Here is a 24533-nt window from a genome sequence, read left to right on the forward strand (position 1 = left end):
CCAAAACCATGATGACACATGATGTCAATGTGTTGTCTCCCTACAACGCACTTTAGTTATGCCAAGGAAGTAACCAGCCCTCCAGCACTGGGTGTTTCCTTCAGTGCTCCTGTAAAGTGTGACTCCCTCTGAGGTTCTCAGCACAAGGCTTCTCTCTACAAGTCAGAACAGTAAAAGGCCATGCAATGCCTTTAGCCGTGGGCTCTGGGTGTGTCAAGTTTTCCATGTTAATAAATGTATTAGTGTTCTCTAGAGGGACAGAACTTATAGAATGAATATATATTATATATGTAATATATAATTAATACATGTGTGTGTGTGTGTGTGTGTGTGTGTGTGTGTGTGTGTGTGTGATTTATTACAATGACTTACCAGCTGCGGTCCAGCTAGTCTAACAATGGTTGTATACCAAGAGAAAGTCTAAGAATCTAGTAGTTGTTCAGTTTACGAGAAGCTGAACGTCTCAGATGGTCTTCAGTACATACCAGAATCCTGAAGAAGTAGGTTCTAATGCCAGTGAAGGAATGGACTTGCTAATGAGAGAGAGAGAGAGAGAGAGCAACCAGACAAAGAGCAAAAACTTCCTTCTTCCATGTTCTTCAAATCGGCTGCCAACAGAACATGTGGTCCAGATTAAAGGTGGATATTCCTACTGCAAAAAGTCTAGGTTAAAAGTAGGTCTTCCTACCTCAAATGATTTAATTAAGAGAAACATCCCTCGCCAATAGGCCCAGGCTGACCAACTCAAATCCTCAGATCCAGCTCATTGAATTGGTCCATCCCAACATTTACTCCATCTTTAAGCTGCTGGAGTGTGTGGAGAGTCTGGTCCTGCAGAGCCAGATGTCATTACTGAATGGGGCCACTCCTATGCCTGCCAGCTGATCCTCCACAAAACCATGGCTGTAGCCCATATTGCTTGCCCTGCTGGGAAGGAGACTGAAGGGTAGCAGTGCAGGCTACAGCACAAAGGTTGAGTGGATGGAGCCTCTGGGTTGCAAACACCGAGAGCAGGGAGGTGTGCAGCAGTCTGGAGCCTAGCCATAAGCTTACCCTGACTCTGGGCAAGACTAGTCGTGGTGATGGTCCAGAATATATGGTGTGTCAGAAACCAGAAACCAAACCAACAACTTGAATAAATGAACATTTGTTGCAATGAATATTTTCATGTATAACTGTTTGGGAAGAATATATACGGTGTGACACACTGCAGTTTCCAGTGCCACTGCACTGAATGAATACGCAGTGGAGGGGTGGAAGAGGCAGAAGAGATAGAGCAATGGAGTGTGTGGGGTAGAGAGAGACAGAGCTAGAGACACGACTGTGGGGACAGGTTGAGAGATGGCTCTGGTCATAGGGAACGTGTTGCTGAGTAGGGTCAGCAGGGTGGTATGCTACAAGACTCAGCCCCATGAACACGCTGTCCAGCTGGTTGCCCAGTCTCTGAGCAATGACAGGATGTCCAAGATGAAGAAAGGTTCATTTTCTGGATTGGACCTTTTCAAAAGACCTCCATGGTCTATGCTGCTACCCCAGGTCATTTTGTATCTGAAGTTCATGTGGATGCCTATGGTTTGTGCTGCTGATGGGAGGCCATGATGATGTTCAAGGCCCATGCTACCAAAGGAGGTCAGGAGGACATCCACAGGCCATAGTACTACAGTATCTGTGGTCCATGCTGCTGCTGAAGGCCAGGAGGATGCCCATAGTCTGTGCGAGTGCCTGAAGCCATGCTGATGTCTATAATCAGTGCTTCAGTCTTAGCTATGGTTGGAGACCATGTTGAGCCCCAAGGTCTGTGCTGTCGATAGAGGTTCTGTGGATGTTCATGGTCTGCACTGCCTCTGAACCAGGTTGATGTTCATTGGCCAGGCTGCCACTGGGAACTATACTGGTGTCCGTGGCCTATGCCTCTGAGTCTGTGTTGATGTCCACAGCCTGTGCTGCTACCAAGGGCCATATAGTTATAGTGTCTGTGACCCATGCTTCTGCAGAGGGCTGTTTTGATGTTCATGGTCTGAGCTGCGGTCAGAGACCATGTTGAGGTCTGTGGGCTATGTTGACACTGGAGGCCATGTGAATGGATGTCTGTAGTTCACGCTCTTGCTGATTGTAAAGGTCAAGAAAGCTACGTTTGCATTGGTACCAATGTCTGCAGATTCACAGTTAAGAAAAGGAGTCATAGAAGGCTTCTGTGATCCCTCTACCTCCCAAACATAACAGCTTAGACAGGAAGCCAATGAAGAAAACTCTTAAAAAATGTGGTAAGGATGCTGAACTTTAGCTCTTCACAACTGATGGCTTCTGGCAGGGATGTAGGTGGTGAAAGATTCACTTTTCTATCAGGGGCTGGTTACTGGGAGTCTGACAATGCTCTAGTGACTATATGGGCAACAGAAATTGGACTTGTATTTTTTGTTTGTTTATGGTTGGTTTTTTCTTCTTTCTTTCTCTTTCTGTTGCGCTCTCTCTCTCTCTCTCTCTCTCTCTCTCTCTCTCTCTGTGTGTGTGTGTGTGTGTGTGAGACAGATGTACCTAGCTGCTTGAGTTTTAGTTAGTTCTAAATGTAGCCAAGCTGACTACAGAGAATCACAGCCATAACAGTCAATAAACCAGTAATAGATAATACAGCTCTTCCTCCCTCCCCCACCCCCATCGCTCTCAGTGCTGGAATGTGGGTTCTGTACATCCTAGGTTATATTTTTATAAAACACGATAGTATGGGGGACAGGAGGGAGCACCTCAGTGGGCCCTGCCAAGATGTTCCCTTGAGGAATCAAGCCATGCTATAGGCCTAGTACGAAAGGAAGTTTGTTGGGGCAAGGGAGCCAGGGAGTGGAGTGGGGACGTAGGAAGGGGTGCAGGCAGAGAAAGGAAGACAAAGAAGGTCAGAATGAGAGAGAAAAGAGAAAGGGGGACGAGACTGGCCGGGACAAGTGGGGAAGGGAGAGAGTAGGAGTTGGAGAGATGAGGGGGAGGTAAGGAGAGGTCTTCTTATATTCCCAGCCCCTTGGTTTGTACCTGCATCAGAGATGCAAGCTGTTTCTAGGTAACTGTTGGGCAGAGTCTAGAGGTCTTTTGAACACTAGCAAAGACTTATATTCCTAGTCCATAACATACATCTTGAAAGTTCATTTTTCCTAAATCATTTCAGGTCTTTGAGGTTTTCCTTGATTCTCAGGAGCTTGGCCAGTTTATAATGACTATACTGGACAGCCTGAAAAGTCTTCCCCATCCCTGTATCCAGCAGACAGCGGGAGAGTTGCTGATAACTTTGGTGAAGAGTGCAGAGGCTCGATTTAAAAAGGTAAAAACACAGGGTCACTTTCTGGGTTTGTGATAGCAGCTCTTCCCAACATCAAGAGAACTTGCTTAAATGTATTTAAAACTCATACTTCAAGAAACAACGACAGAAATAATTCTATTTATCACCTAAAATACAAAAGACTAGGCCAGGCCCAGTGACATAGCTTGATGAGACAGGGGTTGCTGCCCAAACCTGATGACCTGAGTTCAATCCCGGGACTTCATGGTGCAAAAAGTGGACGGCACTGTCCTCTGACTTCCATATATACACGCCATGGCATGTGAGCAGCCACCCTTACAGAAATACAACTATAATAATTGTTTTTAGTAAAAAGGACAGCATGGGTGTGGCATTGTGTACCTGTGATCCCTGTACGCGGAAAGCTGAGACAAATTCAAAGGATAAGGCTGGCTTGGGTTACATAGTGGATTCCTGGCTGGGCCAGGCTACTAGACAAAACTGCCCAAAAAAAATTTAATGAATTAACTGTCTTAATTAAACATAGAAAGATACAGAAATAGCGAAACATGTAAGTGTGGTTATTTCTGAGGGAGAAAGTGAGACTTGAAGAGCTGCTGGCATTTTGCACTGCTTGTAGTTTCCTTAAGAGTGAATGTGGAGGGGCCCTGGGCCAAGCACGGAGTCCCGGGTTTACTGCACAACACCGCAACAATCTCAACAAGGAAGGCCACTTTAAGATGATAAAAACTGATTTTTTACAAACCTACAAAAATAGCAAAGGCATCTAGGCCCCAGAGGCCAATACAAGGGGATCTCTGTGTCTGAAGGCAGCCTGGTCTACATAGGGAGTCCAGGGTGGTCAGGGCTACACAGTGAAACCCTGTCTCATAAAAACAAAAATAAGAAAGAAAATAGCAAAGAGACAACAGGAACACTTGAGGAGAGCAGTCAGAAGGCTTCTGGATGGGTCTGGTGCCTTCAGTGGCCAGAAAGGCCAACTGTAAAAAGCTTTGGTTAATATAATAATTAATATATAGTGTGTTAATTAATATAATAAATAAATGTATTCTGACTGTAGTGATTCAACTGTATTGAATAATTATAGTAAACACACATTCCTAAGTATGTATAGGAAATCTGGACACAGAACATTTTCTATGCTGGGCTCACTGACTGACAGTAATGGCCAAGACCGTGGCTCCCATCTTTTTTACCTGTCCTCTTCATGAGGTCATGAGGCAGGCACAGCTGAGACTTCATGAGCAGAGAAGACAACCCAGAAGGATGATAGTTCCCTTTGTCCCTCAAGTTCCCAGTAGGTTCCCCCTCATGTTTCTGTGGCTAGAATTACATCCACAATCATCCTTCAACCAGTTTCCGGCACCGGGTAGTAATGACAGCCATTTTATGCCAGGAAGATGGTCAAGCATAGGCAGAACTGGACCAAAGCCCTGGCCTCTGTTTCCTGAAACATCTGAGAGGACGGTGGGTAAGGGCTCCCTCACCATGACATGACAGCTTTATTAGCTTTGTTAAAAATCACTACGAAGGAACTGGACAGATTGCTCAGTGGTTAGAGCACTGGCTGCTCTTCCAGAGGTCCTGAGTTCAATTCCCAGCAACCACATGGTGGCTCTCAACCATCTATAAAATGAATCTGATGCCCTCTTCTGATCCACAGGTATATATGCAGCTGAGCACTTATACATTAAATCAATCAATCAATCAGTCATTCATTGACCAAAAATCAGAAAAAACACAAAGGGGGGAACCCTCTCTGCATTTCTCAATGATATAGCTGACACCTCTGTTTGTGTCCTTCCAAACCTTTTATTTCTTCCTTTGTTATTTTTTCTGTGGTGCATAGTGACCCCAGGGCTCTGTGCATGCCAAGCAACCATTCTTGCTACACTCAGCTCTTCTTTCCCTTTCCCAACCCGCTCCCATCTTCCCCTTGAGTTACGAATCAAACCCAGGTTCCCATCTATGCTCGGTACACACTCTGCAAATGACCTACGGGGTCCACGTTCAAATACTTTTGTATACACACATTCATATTTACTACTTTTTGAGACAGGGTCTCTCTTCACAGCCCTGGCTGTCCTTGTACTCACTGTGTAGATCAAGCTGCCCTCAAATCCATAGAGATCTGCCTGCCTCTGCCTCCTGAGTGCTGGATTCAAGGCATGGCCACCATGCCCAGCCGATGATTGGAAAGTTTTGACTGTCATATCTACAGTGCTGAGGAGACCCCGGTCCCCACTCATACTAGGCAAGTGCTTCAGCAGTGAACCAAACCCTTAGCATTCTAACCTTTACAGACTCAGAAATATTTATCTTCTATCTTCTCACCTCTCAGAAGATGCTACAGAAAAAAAAAATCTATAATTGTCCTTCAGGATTAAGGTCCTAGTGATGTCTTTTTCCTCTTCAGGTGCCAGAAATAATAGGCGTTATCTGTGCCCGGCTGTCGATCATCACCCTGACTAGTGTCCGGCAACAAATCATAAATACTGTGAGTTTATTTGTCTCCAGGCCTAAGTACACAGATATAGTGCTCAGCCACCTTTTATGTCATCCAGTGCCGTATGACAGGTAACAGAACCTTGTTCAGTGCTGTGTTACTGGGTCCACAACCCATCAATGAGAACAGTAAAACACGGTTGCTAATGTGGTTCTCACTGCTTCAGTGTTTGTCTGACTCTCAGGCCCAACTTCGAAGTTGCGGCTGGACAGTTTCCTTTTGAGTCTAAGTCCCAATATTTTCCTTAGGTTGGCCTTAGCTGTGATGTTGAATTTGTACATTTTCTTTTGAAAAATTACAAGTTACTTTAAAATCTAAGTAGGCTCAGAGGTGTATGTATTTATTTGGAGCTGATTCTTTTTTCATATGAGGACCACAGACTGCATGGGATAGGTGTGTCTTCTGTGAAGGTTCTAAGGGATTCAGACGTGAACCTTCCTTCAGAGAAGCACATACAGAGCAAAGCACTGACCAGTGTGTGGAATCCTGAGGAAACCTGTAAGAAGAAGAAATGAAACATTATAGGAAGTCTGGGGAGAAGCAGCAGGAAACTTGTCAGAAAAGACGCCCCTGGGGCTTCTCTTGAAGGGAGGTAATGGTGAGGGAGAGCTGGAGAAAAAGCCTCTGGCTTCAGAAAATGGCACGAAGCCTCTAGAGTAATCAAAGCTGGTTTGTCCAGCCAAGGTGAACGGTGAGAGATGGCTGCAGCGAGCCCCTGTGATGGGAAAGCAGAGGCACTGGTAAGCGTGCACAGGACCCGTTTATGACTGGCTGTGGGTCAGTGCCAGGCAGTGGGAGTTCGGTTCCCGCTCCACTGCCAGGTGCTTTGTCTACTGATGCCTGAAGAACTGAGCAGAGGAAAACCCCTCACAGAAAGGCTGGATTCCAAACAGACCCTCAGAAAGTTGTGGCCATGGGACGCCTGGGATAGGCCCCTTGTGATGCTTGCTATTCTGGGATCTGTAGGCATCTGGCTGAACTGTGGAGAACCCTGGAGGTAGAGCTGCCTAGCACGACCTGGGTCCTGTGGAGGCTGCTGAGGAAGCTGCAGAAATGCCATGAGGGGCCCATCCCGGAGAAGATGGCCTATGTGGCTGTTGCAGTAAGCGTTTCTCTGTCCTATCACGCCAGCACAGGACGGCTGACCCTATTCAAAGTGTGACATTTCACCGTCTTTCTAAGTTTGTTTCTGACACTCATCTGTAAATCTGTGTGTATCTCTACATTGGCTCTGGCCTGGAGGGAGCTGGAGTAAGGTAGAGCATCATACAGTGTGAACATTCCATTACCTAAAGTAATCTAGACTTACAAAGACAAAATTAATGTAATAATACATAGAACAGAAAACAATTACCCTTTTAATTAGAGGTCATAAAGCTTTCTATTTAAAAGAATGTTTCTGGCCTCGTAGGCAGTGTCTTTTAGGGCTTACAGGTCATATATAGTCTTTGTCACATGATCTTTAGATTAAAAAACAATCTAAAAACCAAGTTATTATTGTGTGCCTGTCATCCCGTGATTCAGAAGGCTGAGGCAGGACCACTGAGCCCAAGAGTTACAGACCAGTCTGGGCAACTTTTTTTTTTAAAAAAAGGAAAACCAATAAAACCTAACATGGAAAAAAAATTCTTAGCTTATAACTGTTCTATTTCACTAATGATGTTTCTAGAAATACCTGTGCATGTGTATATTTGATATGTTTCCCCACAAAGTTTTCCTTTTAGAACAATACCTTTTAGAGCAGTCTTATGTTCGCAGCAAAACTGTACAGAAAGTTCAGAGGGTTGCTGAAAACTTCTGGCCTCTGTGCACACAGAGACTGCTTCCTATTAGTATATATGTTTTTTTTTTTTTTTTTTTTTTTTTTTTTTTGAGGCAGTGTCTCAAGTAGCTCAGGCTGGCCTCAAAATGTCCATATAAGGAAGGGTGACTTTGGACTTTCCAAGTGCTGGGATTCCGACCCGCACCCTGCCCTCTGGCAGACTGTGCTTCTCACCTAACCTCCTCCCTGACTACTGTTAGGCTCACCTTTGGTCCAAGTTACTGCCATAGTATTTTAAGCTTCCAGAGTTCTTCCAGCATTCCTAATTTACTGTTGTCTACTTTCTTTTCTTATAAATTTATGCTTTTTAAAAATTCTAAAATGTTATATTAGTGCAGTTTTAGAAGTTAGAGCAAATGCATGTGTATTTCAGGCACATGATGCAGACTGTGATATAGGAGATGTGGGAGGGATTTAATATTCTCCTTTCCAGCCAGCTCCCAGATAAAGCAATGTTGTAGCAGACACATCTTGAGTAGCAAGGCTTTGCCTTTGTCTTATGGAAAAGGAGAGCATTTTATTAACACATTGATACAAAAGTGGTTATTTTCTGACTTACTGTTTGTCATCTAAGTACCTCTTTACTATTCCCTCTCCCAGTTACCATTGCTGCTCTGTGACAGAGGGGTAGGACCACCAGGCAATCAGTTCTTCCCTGTGACCTTTCACTGTAGGTAACAGATGCCCTTTATGAAGTGCTTATGGGAAACAAACTTCGAGCAGCTGCATTCCGACTCTTTCCTCAGCTGCTGATGACTCTGCTGGTCCAGATTCACCACAGCATCGGCCTCACCATGTCTGATGTCAGCATCCCAAGTGGCCTGTACACAGAGAAGGAAATGCCTACGGAGGTCACGCCTTTGTGGTATTGCTGGTTGTGATTTCATTGATGTGAAGGCTCACTGAGTCCTGGGCACTGCAGTAGTGTAAGGATAGATGTGGTCCTTCCTAACTGTGAGCATAGGCTTGCAGTCCCCAGGACAAACGCCCAGGAGTCACTCTGGCTTTCATTTGCCACCTTTAGTTAGTTAGTTAGTTAGTTAGTTAGTTAGTTAGTTAGTTAGTTAGTTAGTTAGTTGGTTGGTGTGATTGTTTGTTTGGTACCAATGTTAACTGTGGCACCACACTGTCTGGATGCCTGGCAGACAGTGTGTGATATGTGCTGGTCCTTCCCTAACAGAGCAAGTAGAGACAGAACTGCTAAACCAGCCTCCCAAACCGGACTGATCCAGTGAAGTGACCCCTTATTTCTTAGGTGTTCATTGGAGATATTTTTTAGTTCCTCAGCAAGGACTTGGCAGACATGTCTAGTGCTGCCGACGCTGGTTTTTTGGGAGGAAGAGCCATACTCTGCTCTGGACTTAGGACTATACTTAGACCAGGCTCAGGGGCAGCAGGTCCCAGGCGTAGTTCTCCATCTGTTTAACTAGTTGCACGCCGTGGGCCAACTCACTGTTCTGTGCTTTAGTTTCCTTTTCTGTGAGGACATCGGGCAAAGTTTTCTCCAAGAACCTTTCCAGCTCTGACATGTTCGTGAAGCTATGTTTAGGACAACAACTGAAGTACTTTGTAAGCTGTGGTGATACGTTTTATGAGGGAAAATATAAATTGCATCTTCTCTTTCTTTCTTTTTTGAAACAGGGGCTCCTAGGTCCCACATGCTGGGGGTCCTGACATGTAGTACCTCATCTAGTTTCTGAAGTGATGGGGCTTGAACCCAGAGCATAGAGAATACTAGGCAAGCATTCTACCAACAGAGCCAAATCCTTAGCCTTAAATTTACCTCAAAAAAAAATTTTTTTTGAATCAATGGATCAGGCTGGAAAGCTGGTTTAGGGGTCGAGACCACTGGCTGCTTTTACGGAGGACTAGTTCAAATTCAGCACCTACTTGACAGCTCACAGCTGTCTGTAACTCCAGTTCTAAGGGATCCCATACCGACTTCTGGCCTTCATGGGTACTGCCTGCATGTGATGTGTAGAAATGCAGGGAAACTCATACACATAAAATCTTCTAAAAATGCAATGGGTCTTCATTTAGTATCCCAAACCAGTTCCTAAGTTATAGCTCTCCTTGAGACACAAAATAAGGCTAAATTTCTTTAGGCTGAGAGTTTATGTGAAGGGCCTTTCCAGTTACTAGAACATTAAGCCTCTTTAAGAACTCTAGAAAGGACTGGATTCCAGTACAGCCGCTGGCCCACCCCACTGAGCAGCACGGCTATTCTCTCTACCTATACTTGTGTTTGTTCAACTCAGCTTCGCCATACAAGCTACAAAGACTCTCCTCCTCAGAACACTGTGCTGGAAGGTATTCAACACCATGGAAAAGAACGGCGGCTGGGCCCTTCTGAAGGGAGAAGGCCATCTGCAGGGAGTGTCCCTCCTTGCCAAGTGAGACTTCCTTGTTCTAACCCAAACCATAGCAGAGTATATAATATCTGTATTTTTTTTTCTTTTTCTCTCCCCCCACCTTTTTTTTTTTTTTTTTTTTTTTTAACTGAGACAGGGTTTCTCTGTGTAACAGCCCTGGCTGTCCTGGCACTCCCTTTGAAGACCAGGCTGGCCTTGAACTCAGAGACCCTTCTGCCTCTGTCTCCTAGGTGCTGGAATTAAATGCATGTCCCATCATACCCTGGCCTAATATCTGTAATTTTTTGATACAAGGTCTCACTATGTTTCTGGTCTGAAACTCTCTCTCTGTACACCAGGCTAACCTCAAACTCATAGTGATCCTCCTGCCTCTGTTTCCCAGGTGTTGGGATTAAAGGTGTGTACCATCATGCCTAGCTACCGTATCTGTAAATAAACCAGGAAAAATATCCAAAAGTCTTGGCGCTGTCATGCCCTCTTTAATACTTGAAGCAACACAAAGCCTTTGGAGGGCCCGGCCCTGGGAAAACCCCATCTGTGTGGAAACATGTCTGAGTTTTCTGTTGCTGTGCTTTACAGTGCCTTGATGGAAAGAAGTCACCTCTTTGCATCTAAGATCATGTACTTACTGGTCCCTTTGATTAACCGAGGGAATGACAAACATAAACTGACATCTGCAGGCTTTTTTGTGGAGGTAAGAGTCCTGTGGGTACTGGATTCAGGAAGCCTAGAAAGCAGTGGAACCTCTTTTCTCAGCTGTATTCACTAGGGTTAGGTTGGGGGTCCACTGTAGGTTTGCAGTAGACATTTTATTTCCATCCACTCCTTTGGAAGGCCTTTGTTCTCAGCGTTGTCAATAGTCTTTATGTTGCTGCCCCGCCTCACTCTCTGCAGCTGCTGATTCCAAAGGAAATCCTCCAGGGAAAAAGAGCTTCAGGGTCATTTCTCTGGCTGATATTTGGGTTTTTTTCAGCTCCTTAGGAGTCCAGTGGCCAGGAGACTGCCCAGGTTATACTCTATCATCCGCCTGAAAACCTGGATGAACGAGGAGAGTAAGCTCTTCAGGATTCTTGCACTGAGGGGACTTCGAAACCTTGTCAGACACCAGGAGTTGGTAAAAGGACCTCTGACCACTGATTTCCTAGTTAATAATAGAACAACCGCAAACATGCCCAAGAAGCTCAGGGAGGAGGACCTTAGGTAGTGCTGAACAGGGTGAATGTGGCAGATTTTTTCCACTGTATATCCACTTGAACCATTTTAACATCATACCTAGGAGTTATGTGGGTACTATTAAAAATTGAATAACCTTAAAATTCTAAGAATTCACAAATATTCATAATGCTTTGAAACTTGCATTTTACGGGGGAGGTGTGCTTATTGTTAGAAGTAGTAGCAAACATCCAGCTGCCCAGGGATGCTATTCACCATGTTGCCCCGTGGCATACTTGGAAACTCCCAGGATATTTATCATCTAAGACAGAGCTCACTGTCACTTATAAAGAAAGCTTATCTTCCACATGTCTCATTAGAAAACTATGCCTCAGCCGGGCAGCGGTGGCACACACCTTTAATCCCAGCACTCAGGAGGCAAAGGCAGAAGTGAGTTCAAGGCCAGCCTGGTCTAGAGACTGAGTTCTAGGACAGTCAGGGCTACACAGAGGAACCCTGTCTCAAGAAACAGAAAGCTCAGTCTGAAGTAACCCTGAGGCTTTTTGTCACTTGAGATGTATTTATTTTATAAAACAAATACATGCATATATGGGACATAAATGACAAATGCTAGTATATGTTCACTCTGGTTGGTCGTATACATGAAGACTTGATTATTCTACTCGTTTATATATGTACACACAGACTTATGTATTTTTTAAATCTGGAGACTGCTTCCTTGTAGTACAGATGGGAAGGATGCTTAAAGATCTTTAGTCAAATAGTGTTGAATTCCCATCAATGGGTTTTCAAACCTGTTTGAATACCTTCATGCTGGAGAACTCACAATGTCCCGAGCTGGCCTTCCATGTCCTTTGTGTTGGGAGAGCTTGTCTTTAAAGTAAAGTCAAGGGTGTATCTCTGGTCCTCCTGGACCCAGTCCCATTTCTGTTCTGTGAAGCGCTTCCCAGCAGCTCCTCCCCCTCCTCCACATATCAGTGTGACAATAGTAAGGAGAGGGGTAGTCTGCCTCCTTACACTTCTCTGTCCTGGACTAGCCAGAGGTACTTAAGTGGGGTGGGATCCCTCCATTTAGAATTAGATAGTGCGCTGCCAGGACAGGAGGTCATGGCTGCTTTTGGATACAGAGAGAAGACATCAAAAGCCTGCTGCCATGCGTCTTACATAGCCTACATGAGAAGGATGAGAGGATCATTTTGTTGGCCATCCAGATACTCCAGCAGCTTGTCAGGACGCTAGACTCCACCACCCTGGCTACCATGATGAAGACCCTGCTTTCCTTTTTTGGTGATGTAAGACAATGAAAGAAAAGATTCTCCCACAGAGGGCGGGTACCTACCAGCAAGTAGATATTGTGGCAGTATTAAGGCCATTTTATTTTACTTCCAACTTACAAAATAGAATTTTTTATTTTTAGAGGCCATTGAGATCTTCACACTCAAACCCCTTCCAGATAACCCGTGATGTTCTGTTTTTTTCTGAACTGATGTTTTTGTTCTTCAGACTTAAAAAATCTTAAGACAAAGCCTGGTGGTGGCACACACCTTTAATCTCAGTGCTTGAGAGGCAGAGGCAGGGGAAATCTCTGATTTCAAGGACATCCTGGTCCAGGAAATACAGGGCTACATGAAGAAAGCCTGTCTTAAAAAACAAACAATAAAAACCTTGAGAGACTTAACATGTTTTGTAGGAAGGAAAGAATTTGTTTTGTATAGGACATGGAACAAGAGAAGGAGGAGGAAGAGGAGGAGGAATAGGAAGAGGAGGAAGAGAAGAGAAAAAGGAAAAAAGGATGGATAGAAGGAAGGAGAGGGAGAGAGGAGAGGAGGGGAGAAGGGAGGGAGGCAGACAGGGAGGGAGGAAAAATAAATGGGTCAAGATGATGGACTGTACTTCTATCCTTGTCCCACATCACAAAGAAGTTTTAACCAAAGCACACAGAACACAATGGCAGACGTCCTCAGTATATGCTAAAGTTAGGGCTTTGGATGTCAGCAGCAGAGCTTATGTGAGTGATTAATGGCAGTATTAGGGACAAGCTTTTTCAGGCACAGACAGAAAGATTCCATTTCTTGCTTGTAGAGTTCAGGGAACAAGGGTACCAAGCATAGGTCTTGCTGCCTCTCTGTGTAGTTCATTTCTCGCCCTCAGCACAAGCGGTTAGGTCACGTCATGTTAAGACTGATGGGCAGACTCCCTAGGATTCCTGTAAGCTAGTGTGCAAGGTCAGTGAGCTGTTTCCTTGTGAACCTTACACCTTAGGTGAGACAGGATGTTCGTTGTTTCTCCATGACTCTTTTTGGAACCTCCATGAAGGCTGTGAAGCACACCGAGAAGAAGAGCGTGGAAGAGCAAGTCCTGGGAAGTTTAGTCCCACTGCTTCTGTTTTCTCAGGACGAAAACCGTGAAGTAGCTGAGGTAATGTCGATCTCTTTTTAGCCACGAACAACTCTGCATTTCAATCCAGCCCTGGAAATAAAAGTTGTGTGTTTGAGGGCACAGGCTTTTCAGTCACATTCTTGCCCCTTGTGTCCTCTGCCACAAAACCACATTCCAGTTATTTCCCCGAGTAAACTGTGGGGAATCAAACTCTCCATTTCTATGTAGTTAAAATATGATCCTGGGGGGGGGGCTTTGTGTTATCACTTTGTAGTTTAGCACGGAAGTATATAGCTCACAACTCAACAAACTCAGTGTTAAAAACAAACATGTTATTTCCTTTCAAGGGCTACCTTGTGGCCCTGAGACATGTAAAGTGTTTGAGAGTAACCTATCTGCACCATTTGGAGACTTAATTTCTCCTAAGCCTTCTAGGGGTTTTGCTGTAAAATTTGTGTTTTTGATGTAAGCCACCTAATATTAACAAGTCTGTTCAGACTTGGCACAGTGCACAGATCTGTAATCTCAACTACTTAGGAGGCTGAGACAGGAGGCTTTTAAATTGGAGGCCAGTGCAGACAACTTAGTAAGCTCTTGTTAAAATAAAAAAGTAGGGCTGGCAAGACGAGTCCGGAGCAAATCTGTTTGCTGCTGTGCCGGACAGCTTGAGTGTGAAAAGAGGAAGTAATTCCTGAGAACACACAGAGAGGGAACAGGGAGATAGGTAGGTACATAAGCAGACAGACAGAATTAAACATTTTACAATCGGAATAAAGTGAGGAGGTTGGAAATGTCGTTCAGTAGTAGAATGTTTACCTAGCACATATGAAGTCCTAGATTCAACTCCCAGTACAGTAACACACACGCACACACACACCACACATACAGGGAGGAAGGGAGGGGGGGGAGGGAGAGAGGGATGGAAGGGGAGAGAGAGGGAGAGAGGGAGAGAGAGAGAGAGAGAGAGAGAGAGAGAGAGAGAGAATTGCATGAGTGTGTTTGTGTGTGTGTGTGTGTGTGTGTGTGTGTGTGTGTGTGTATTGCTTTGGTGGCATCCGAGAGCAGTGGCTAGAGAAGAGACTCACTTACTCAATGCAATCCTGTCTAGAACATGGGCTACATAACAGTACCTTACCTGGGCACCACATCTGGGAGGCTTTCCAGAGACCAGTGCTTTCTACATCCTTTTCACACCTTGCAGGTGTGTGGATCCTTCAGTGGGTCCTTCAGGAGGAAGGCAAGATCCCAGTTCATTCCCTTCCCTCATCTCACCCGGAGTAATTCTGAAATTAGCAGCTTTTCACATTAGACCTTGCTGTCAGTTTTACTAAGTTACTCAGTTAAATTTACTCAGCCAGGAAACTTACTCAGTTAAACATGTCTGAAAATACTGACCTGTGATCTTTTCCCCCACAGAAGAGTAGACGAGTCTTAACTCTTTGTGCCCGGTTCCTGAATTGGAAGCTGCCCCGAGAAGTATACTGCAAAGACCCCTTATACATCAAACCAAATGAAGTTAGAAGGGTCTGCAAATTCTTTGTATGTGAGAAATAGTGGCTTTGTTTGTTTGTTTGCTTGCTTGATTTCTTGCTTGCTTTTCTCGTAGTTTTTAGTGCAGACACATGGCACGCAGGTAACATTCACCACTCCACCCCCTTCATGGCAGTAGTTGCTCTCCATGAACTGTTTAAGAGGTAGATCTTGGGGCTGGAGAGATGGCTCAGTGGTTAAGAGCACTGGCTGCTCTTCCAGAGGTCCTGAGTTCAAATCCCAGCAACCACATGGTGGCTCACAGCCATCTGTAATGGAATCTCATGCCCTTTTCTGGCTTGGAGGTGTACATACAGATAGAGCACTCATATACATTAAATAAATAAATAAATCTTAAAAAAAAAAAGAGGTAGATCTTTTTCCTATAGTTCCCTCGATTCGTCACAATTAACACTTTTAAAAATTCTAGTGTGTTTGCACACACATTGAGTGTGCCACAGTGTACAAGTGGGGAGTCAGTGAACAACTCACAAGAGCCAGTTCTTGCCTTCCACCTTGTGAGGCCGGGAATCTCCAGACTCCATCTCCCATCTCACTCTAGGAATGCTGGGATTACACATCCAACTTGTGGGTTCCAGGGATCACACTTGAATCATTGGGTTTGTGAGGCAAGCACTTTACCCACTGGGCCATTTCACTAGCCAACAAGTTCATTACTACATATATTTCTTCATATATGCAAAAAGCTGGTGGTACAGGGTGTGGCGAGCATTCCTGTGAATAGCAGCCCCCAGGACCGCTGTCAGGGAGCTAACGTGAGTTTGAGGACAAGTTGAGCTATAGTGTGAGGCCCTGTCCCAAAACAGTGCTAACAAAATGATTAATAAACTAGAGAGTACCATTAATTGCATCAGAAAATACAAGGTCAGGCTGACAATATCTAGTCAGAAACTTCTATTCTGGCTAGGCTTGGTGCTACACACCATTAATTCCTGCACTCAGGAGGCAGAGGCAGGTGCATTTCTGTAACTTAATGGCCAAACTGGTCTACACAGCAAGTCCTAGGCCAGCCAGAGCTATGTAGTGAGACTTTGTCTCGAAAACAAACAAAAATCCACGTGAGCTGAGTGGAAATAATCACGTGCTGTCTTTGTGCTTGTAGCCCTTGCCTGATATAGTGGACGGTTGCGTCTTCTCTCAGAGCATGACAGCCCTGCACAAGGACTGCCATCATGCATGACCTGACACACAGAGGGCACCATGTCACTAGCCCTGAGACTCAGCATCTTCTCCTTAAACATCCAGCAGAGCCTAGATGGCTCCTAACAGGGTTATGATTCAGGGTAGCCTTAGAAGGTCCATGCATAGTTTTCTAGAAACCGATTATAGTAGAACCACCTGGATTCTACTGAAGTCTCTGGGACTATTTCTAGGAATCTCCCACATACTTAAAACCCAGAATAGTCTCTGCTCATGAAGCTTGTAGGGCTAAGAAGCACATCAGAGTCCCCTTGCCTATCTTTTTCCTGGGTACTAGGTCTCTGAACTCCAGCCGTTACCTATAATTGATCCATTAATGATAATATTTCCAACAAGAAATTTGGTGTGCCAGTGGGTAAAAGTACAAATTATCCATGTCAAATTGTAGCCTCTGTGAGAAACAATTTTTGTATCTCCTTCCTGTCTGTGTCCTGAGAGGCCATTGAAAGGTGAACTCACTCACCCAGAGAGCAAAACACATCCTTTGTGTAGCAGGCTACAGCAGTGATGTTTCAAACTTTCAGTTTAGAGCCTACACACTATTAAGGGATCTGAAAACCTGTAAGGGACTAAAATGGAAAGCCCAAGTGGAGAACAGTCTGTGCCAAGAGAGGGAGCCTTAAAGAGAGGAAGCCTCGGAGCAGGGCGAGAAAGGCTGACCAGGCGGGAAGCACTGGCAGGGAAGACAAAGCTAAAGGTGGCATTTAGAGTTGAGACAAGAAAGAGGTGCAGAGGAGCCAGGGTGACATAATGTGTCATAGACAGGGTGCACGTGGGTATCCTGGGGACTGTCATGGTGAGGTGACTGTAGTGACCCAGGCACGGCTGTACTCACCTCTACTTTGTCGCTCTGTATACTCTTTCCCATCAATGTAGGGAGAAAAAAGCAAGGGGAGAATAGACATCCTAGACCAAACGCTCGCATATTCCAAGGATCCAAAACTTCCCATCAGAAGAGCAGCTGTCTTGTTTGTAGGTAAAAGAAACCCTTTCGTTTGTACAGTTGCTTGTATCCTATACCTCCCCAGGGTGTACTGAGCATCCCATCCTTTTCTTTACAATATAGACTGTATTGTAACCATACTCACCCTATTACCCTCTACTGCTCCCATTGGTCTCCCTTTTTTCCAAGTAGTCTCTCGTCTACTTTCATGCCTTTTATTTTGGTGACTCAATGAAATTTAATTAGGGCTATTTTAGGTGCATGGGTAAAGGATTATTTACAGGAGTCTGGATAACTTACAAGTGACTACACCTCTGAGATAGTGTTTCTCCCTTCACAGTACCATTAACAGTAGGTATAGGACTTCACAGACCCCTTTCCCCAGAAGCCTTTATGACTTCCCAGAAATCCTCAAGGGTGCGCCAGGCCTCGGAAGTCCTTGGTGACAGAATATCTGTGGGCCCAGTCTTGTGCAGGAACCGTGTTTTTGACCAATAACTATAAGGCTCTTGGGAATACCATTTTAATATTTAAAATAATTTAGTGGGCTGGTCCTGCACCTCCGCCCCGTTCCCTGCGGGTCTCTTCTGTGTGCCATGGACGGTGGGGATCCGACTAGTTCTTCTCCATGTGTCTCAGCAATGGCCCCTTCATCATGAGCAGCTCCGCCTCAGCAGCCAATGAAAACGACAGTGGGACGTTTAAAGGTAACAAGAGGAGCACGGGAATTCCTTCCAGAGTCATCCATGTCCAAAAGCTACCTAGTGATGTTACTGAGGGCGAGGTCATCTCCCTGGGGCTGCCCCTTTGGGAAAATTACCAACCTCCTTATGCTGAAGGGGAAGAACCAGGCCTTCACTGAAATGAACACAGAGGGGGCTGCCAATACCATGGTTTACTACATATCGATGGGACCAGTGCTTTGTGGACAGCCCCTCTACATGCAGTTCTCCAACCACAAGGAGCTCAAGACCGACAGCTTGCCCAGGCTGGCATGTGCCCAGGCAGCCCCACAGGCCATGAACTCTGTACAGTCTAGAAACCTGGCCATGGCAGCCTCTGCTGCTGCCGTGGATACAGGAATGGCAATGGCAGGCCAGAGCCCAGTGCTCAGGATCATTGTGGAAAACCTTTTCTACCCAGTGACCCTGGACGTCCTGCACCAGATCTTTAAGTTCACCAAGAACAACCAGTTCCAGGCGCTACTGCAGTATGCTGACCCTGTGAGCACCCAGCATGCCAAGCTGTCCCTGGATGGCCAGAACATCTACAATGCCTGCTGCACACTGCACACCGACTTCTCCAAGCTCACCAGTCTCAACTTCAAATACAACAATGACAAGAGCAGTGATTACACTCGACCTGCCCTGCCCTCTGGAGACAGCCAGCCTTCACTGGACCAGACCATGGCAGCAGCCTTTGGCCTCTCTGTCCCTAATGTCCATGGAGCCCTGACCCCCTGGCCATACCCTCTGCTGCTGCTGCTGCAGCTGGTCACATTGCCATCCCAGGGCTGGTAGGTACTGGGAATTCTGTCCTTTTGGTCAGCAACCTGAACCCTGAGAGAGTCACACCCCAAAGCCTCTTTATTCCCTTCGGCATCTATGGTGCTGTGCAGTGGGTGAGCATCCTGTTGAGTAAGAAGGGGAATGCACTTGTGCAGATGGCAGCCAGGCCCAGCTGGCCATGAGCCACCTGGATGGGCACAAACTGCACAGGAAGTTGGTGTGCATCACACAGTCAAAGCATCAGAGTGTGAAGCTGCCTCATGAGGGATAGGAGGACCACGGACTACGGCAGCTCACCGCTGCATCACTTTCATCTTTCCACCCTCAGCTACCCTGCACCGTTCCAACGTCCCACCCTCTGTGTCAAAGGATTGAACCCAAGAGCCTCTTCTCTAGCAATGGTGGTGTAGTCAAAGGCTTCAAGTTCTTCCAGAAGGACCACAAGATGGCATTGATCCAGATGGGCTCTGTGGAGGAGGCAGTGCAGGCGCTGATTGAACCGCACAACCATGACCTGGGCAAGAACCACCGCCTTCAAGTGTCCTTTTCCAAGTCCACCATCTAGGTGCCTGTGGGCCTGCGACAGCTTCCACCATTCCAGGAAAGCCACTTTGAAAAGCAGCTGAAGCCACCTGACAGACCAGAGATTTTATTTTTTTAAAGAGAGATCAGTTTACCTGTTTTTAAAAAAATCAAATCTAGCCCACTTTGCCGTGGCAGGAAATGGCTTGGGCCACAGAGACCCAGCCGGTCCTGGCACCAGGCCTTGAAACAAGTTTTCACTGTGTAGCCCTGGCTGAAACTGATATGTAAACCAGACTTGCCTTGATCTCTGCCCTATGAATGTTCGGATTAAAGATGCATGTTACCGGCCAAGGCTCTGCTTGCTTTTGAGACAGCTTCACTGTACACCTAGGCTGACTTGGAACTCATGACAATTCTCATGTCTGAGCTTCCCAAGCACTGGGATTACAGGTGTGAGCTAGAAGTTATTACTTTGAGTATGCCTTATTTTCAAAAGGCTAATTCTGCATTATTAAATGATAAAAATGAAAAAAAAACTTCTAATCCGTAAAAGTCTGAAACTTGCTATTTTGTGTTCAGGGCTCTTATCAAATTATGTGGATACCAGTGAACTCAAGAGGAAGGGTACTGACTGGATAGAGAATGGTAAGTAATGACTTTGGATGTGGAATGCACTACTTTGGAAGGTATCTATCTGACTATGTGCCTACAGAAGGCTCTGTCGCACAACAGTCTGGCATCTAAACTTTGAGCTCATGCAGCAATAAAAACACAAATGACTGTAATTCAACTAAATTACGGTCTTAAGTCTAAGACACCCTTGGAAAGGCTGATCCTGTTTGTCTGGAAACAGCTTTAATAACTGTCTTAGGGCAAAGACCTAAACATTATTAGGAAGTAAAACAATCTCTCTCTAGAATTCTATATTGACAACTCGTGATGATATTCACACATACACCTCATCGGCTGCAGTACTGTCTAAGTGGCTATGCTGGAGAGAGTAGAACTTGGCCTGAAGATGCTTTAGTTTATAGTCATCGAAGGCATCTCCCAGAGAGCTGTTCTCAGAGCTGTCAGTGGGTCAAACTGTGCAGCAGCACAGCTCTGCAGACTGAGTACTCAAGGAATCATTGTTCCCATTTAAGAGTAGTTGTATAAATCTGGATATAGTTTGGTGGTAGAATGCTTCTTTATAGCTTAGTTGTAGAATGTTTAGTTATAGACTGCATTGGGCTCTGGGTTCAATCTCTGGCACTGGAGGGGAAGGTAGTTCTATGGTTAGAAAAGGTAAATACACACTCACACCATTTAAAATCACAACTGTCATGACCAAATTAAAAATATATTTTTTCTTTTTTTTTTCTTTTTTTTTTTTTGGTTTTTTTGAGAGTGTTTCTCTGCATAGTACTGACTTTCTTGGAACTTACTCTGTAGACCAGGCTGGCTTCAAACCCACAGTGATCCACCTTCCTGTGCCTCCTGCATGCTGGGATTAAAGGCATGCAGCACCATCCCTACTGCTTCTTTATTATTATTTAAGATTTTGTATTTACTTAATATGTGCATGGAGGTAGTAGAACAAACTCCAAGAATGAGTGATTCTTTTCCTCAACCATGTTGGTTCTGGGATTGAAGTCAGCTTGTCAGGCTAGGTTGAGGAGGGCCTTGCAGGACCCGATTTACTGTGTAGCACGGTAATTATTTGAGAAGGTAGGGAATAAAGCTAATATAAGGAAGACAATAATAGTCTCTTTATTTTATGTGTATAAGCTTTGCTTGCATATATGCATACTGTGTGCATGGCTGGTGTCTGCAGAGGTCAGAAGAGGACATCAGGGTCTCCTGGACCTGGAGTTACACATGGTTATAAGCCAACGTGTGGGTGCTGGGAACTGAATCCAAGTCCTCTGCAAAAGCAGCAAATGCTCTTAACCACCAAGCTGTCCCTCCACCCCAATCATCCCTCTTCTCTTCACAGATACTGAGACATTCTAACACAACAAACATTTCTCCCTGAACTCAGGAGGCTAAAGGTGGTTTTTTGGTGGTTGTTGTTTGTTTGTTTGTATTATATGGTTCCATTTGGACAACAGTATTGAACAAAACAGAGCATAGAAATATGATCAGGAAGACATACTTTTTGTTTGTTTGTTTGTTTCCTACTAAGATTTCTTTGTGGAAATGCATCTGTAGAGCAAGCAGGCTGTCCTTGAATGTTGGGATTAAAGGCCTCTTCAGAAAGACAGACTTTCAAAATAACAACTGTTGTTCTGAGTGGTCAAATCATACATGACTTACGTTCTTCTAGTCTTACATATGTGTCTAAGTTTTCTATATGACAAACATCTATTTTTTTGCTATAAGAAAATGCAAAAGCGAAAACTTTAAACTGGACATGGTAGTCTGTGTTTGTTATCTCTGCCACATGGTAGATAAAGCACAGGAGTTCAAGTTCAACCTGGGCAACACAGGGAGAGCCTCTCTCAAAAACAGAATGAATGAAGCAAGCATTAAAACCTGAAATATACTAGTCAGGTACTCTGGCACATTTCTTTTTTGCTGTCTTCAGACACACCAGAAGAGAGCAACAGATCTCATTACAGATGGCTGTGAGCCACCATGTAATTGCTGGGAATTGAACTCACAATCTCTGGGAGAGCAGTCAGTATTCTTAACCACTGAGCCATCTCTCTAGCCCTGGCACATTACTATAATCCTAGCACTTGGGAGGCAAAACTAGTTGGATCTTTGTGAGTTCAAGGCCAGCTTCATCTATAAATTCCAGGCCACCCAGAGTCACAGAGTGAGACCATGTCCTCCCCCCCCCCAAAAAAAAAGATGTAAAAGTTAACATTTTGAGGGTAAGACAAGAAGTTAAGAGGTTAACATTAAGCCAGACAGTAGTGGTGCACAGTTTTAATCCTGGTACTTGGGAGTTGGTGGATCTCTGAGTTTGAAGCCAGCTTGAGGCCAGCATGGTCTATAAAGCTTGTTCCAGGACAGCCAGGATATAGAGAGAAACACTGCCTTGGGGGAAAAAGAAAGAAAAAAAGAGGTTACTATCAGACATAATAAAAGGAAAATACAGCAGGCTGGAGAGATGGCTCAGTGGTTAAGAGCACTGACTGTTCTTTCAGAGGTCCTGAGTTCAATTCCCAGCAACCACATGGTGGCTCACAACCATCTGTAATGGGATATGATGCCCTCTTCTGGTGTGTCTGAAGACAGCGACAGTGTTCCCACATACATAAAATAAGTAAATCTTTTTTTTTTTTTTTTTTTTTTTTCCCCAAAGGAAAATACAGCTAGGGACGATTTAAGAGTTGAAATATTTAGAGAAAGGCAAGAAGTTAAGAGGTTAGCATTAAACACAGGTTGGTTTGATTTTAGACAGACTACTTAAAATATGGTTATTGCAAAGGAATGAAGTACATAACAAGTCAGAAAACGGTGGGTTTTATAGGTCAAAACTGGAATCAATTCAACAATGCACAGACTTTAGACAGTCTTGGAAGACACTGCTCTTTTGTCCCAGCTACTCTGGTTTGCTGGCCACTTAGTATCTAGAGCAGTACTCACTTCTAGACTCCCAGTCTTGGTTTTCTTGCCATGTAGACCTGAGAGAACTCTTACAGGACCCTGAGCCCTCTTTGCGCATCGTTGCCTCCCAAGCTTTGTTCCGAGTCCAGAGGGTGGGGAAGATGCCAGAAGCAGAAATAAGCGTTTCCTGGTTGAGGAAGCTCTTGGGCTGTCTTCATACTTAGAATGCAAACCACATGACATCAGGTAAGAGCAAGCCCTTTCAGAACCTCAAACGTGACAAACACATCCCATTTTTCTTTCTTTTTTAAAAGTTACTGTATTTTACTTCTGTGTGTATCTGAGTGTATGCACACATGTGGAGGTCTAAGGGTAACTTCTTTTTTCCACAATATGCATCCCAAGGATTAAACGAAGGTCGTCAGGTTTGGTGGCAAATATGTTTACCTGTAGGGTTAGATTTTTCAAAACCTACTTTTTTAAGTGCTTCAACATCCCTCTTAGCCCACCAACCAGAGAGGGAGGGGACAAAGGAGGTTGATGGATGGTGACAGAGGGGCAGGGGGGAATGAATGAGAGAGATCCCAAGCCAGAGATATAGGTCAGTGCAAAAGTTCATTCTCAATATGTGAAAAGCCCTGGGTTCAGTGCACAAAAACAAACAGGTCACAACTAACCCTAGCACTTGGGAGGCTAAGACAGGAATCAGGAATTTAAGACCATTCTTGGTTACTATGCATTTCAGGGAAGTCTATACTTCACTATAGTCTTGTTATATTTTATCAAAAATAGAGACTTATGAATCCACCTTGAATCCCAGCACTCAGGAGACAGAGGCAGGCAGATCACTGAGCGTTCCAGGCCAGCATATTCTATAATTCTAAATACCTCTTAAGTTCAAGGCTAGCCTGGTCTACAGAGGGAGCTCCAGGACAGCCAGGGCTACAAAAAAAAAAAAAAAAAAAGAAAAAAGAAAAGAAAAAAATAACAAAAGACAAAAGAAAATAAATGGCAGTGTTACCATGTTAATATTGTTGGTTCTGTTGTCAAGGATATTTGATTGCCAACAATCTTAAAAATCAGTATATTTTCATATTTAGTATTTTATAAATTCTCATAAGGCCTTTTATCTTCCATTTCCTGTTGAAACCTGTGAGCAATAACAAAATTATGACAAGCATATAAAGCAAAATCTACCCCAGTACATACAAAGTTCCCACTCCTTTAGCTCCCATGTTCCTGATTTCTCCAACAACTGCTGAAAGGTTTAGAAAGCTCCAAGATGGAAACTGTTGACTACCTGTTGTCCACTTTAAAGATAAAAATATTCTCACAAGATGAATTTCTAAGGAACAGATTGTTTTATGTTGGATAAATACCTTGATTAGTGCATGTAGATAGTTGTGAAATCCCTATGCGGCAAACTAGAAATGAAGTATTAAGTCTAACTTCTAGGCTCTTGTTTAGTGGAGAAACCTAAGTAGAAAGTCAGAGCTCAACTCTTCAGGACAAAAGAAACCTCTCTGGATCATATGAAAAGAAAAAGGAAGTGTGACTACATCCCATAGTAGATTGCAAGGTGTTGTTTAGTGAGCAATTTAAATTTTTGGTCACCCTCTGCTCCAACATTCACTGATATCTCTGTATCAAAGGTATCTGCTGAGATACCTTCAGGCATAAATGGCTCTATGTTTCATGTTGAGTGTGATGTGGCATTATGCTAGGTGT

The 24533-nt window shown here is 44.5% G+C and overlaps 1 protein-coding gene and 1 pseudogene across 2 annotated transcripts in view; both read left to right on the plus strand.

Annotated features, from left to right (window-relative positions):
- The window catches only part of MROH8 (maestro heat like repeat family member 8), a gene marked incomplete at both ends in the record, with an annotated part of 62480 nt that extends 39451 nt beyond the window's left edge, over positions 1–23029 (plus strand). The window contains 13 exons of the mRNA XM_080925724.1: positions 3155–3307; positions 5703–5863; positions 6759–6894; positions 8289–8479; positions 9873–10007; positions 10566–10680; positions 10960–11100; positions 12287–12451; positions 13422–13577; positions 14955–15077; positions 17166–17265; positions 19845–19910; positions 22881–23029. Of these exons, the coding sequence (XP_080781850.1) occupies positions 3155–3307; positions 5703–5863; positions 6759–6894; positions 8289–8479; positions 9873–10007; positions 10566–10680; positions 10960–11100; positions 12287–12451; positions 13422–13577; positions 14955–15077; positions 17166–17265; positions 19845–19910; positions 22881–23029 (1791 nt within the window). The remainder of the gene's footprint in view (positions 1–3154; positions 3308–5702; positions 5864–6758; positions 6895–8288; positions 8480–9872; positions 10008–10565; positions 10681–10959; positions 11101–12286; positions 12452–13421; positions 13578–14954; positions 15078–17165; positions 17266–19844; positions 19911–22880) is intronic.
- LOC308427585 (polypyrimidine tract-binding protein 1-like) lies at positions 17888–19305 on the plus strand (annotated as a pseudogene). The gene has a single exon. The product of its transcript is annotated as a polypyrimidine tract-binding protein 1-like (transcript).
- Positions 23030–24533: the final 1504 nt, after the last annotated feature.

Source organism: Micromys minutus (genome assembly GCF_963924665.1).
Source record: "Micromys minutus genome assembly, chromosome: 11".
NCBI lineage: Eukaryota > Metazoa > Chordata > Mammalia > Rodentia > Muridae > Micromys > Micromys minutus.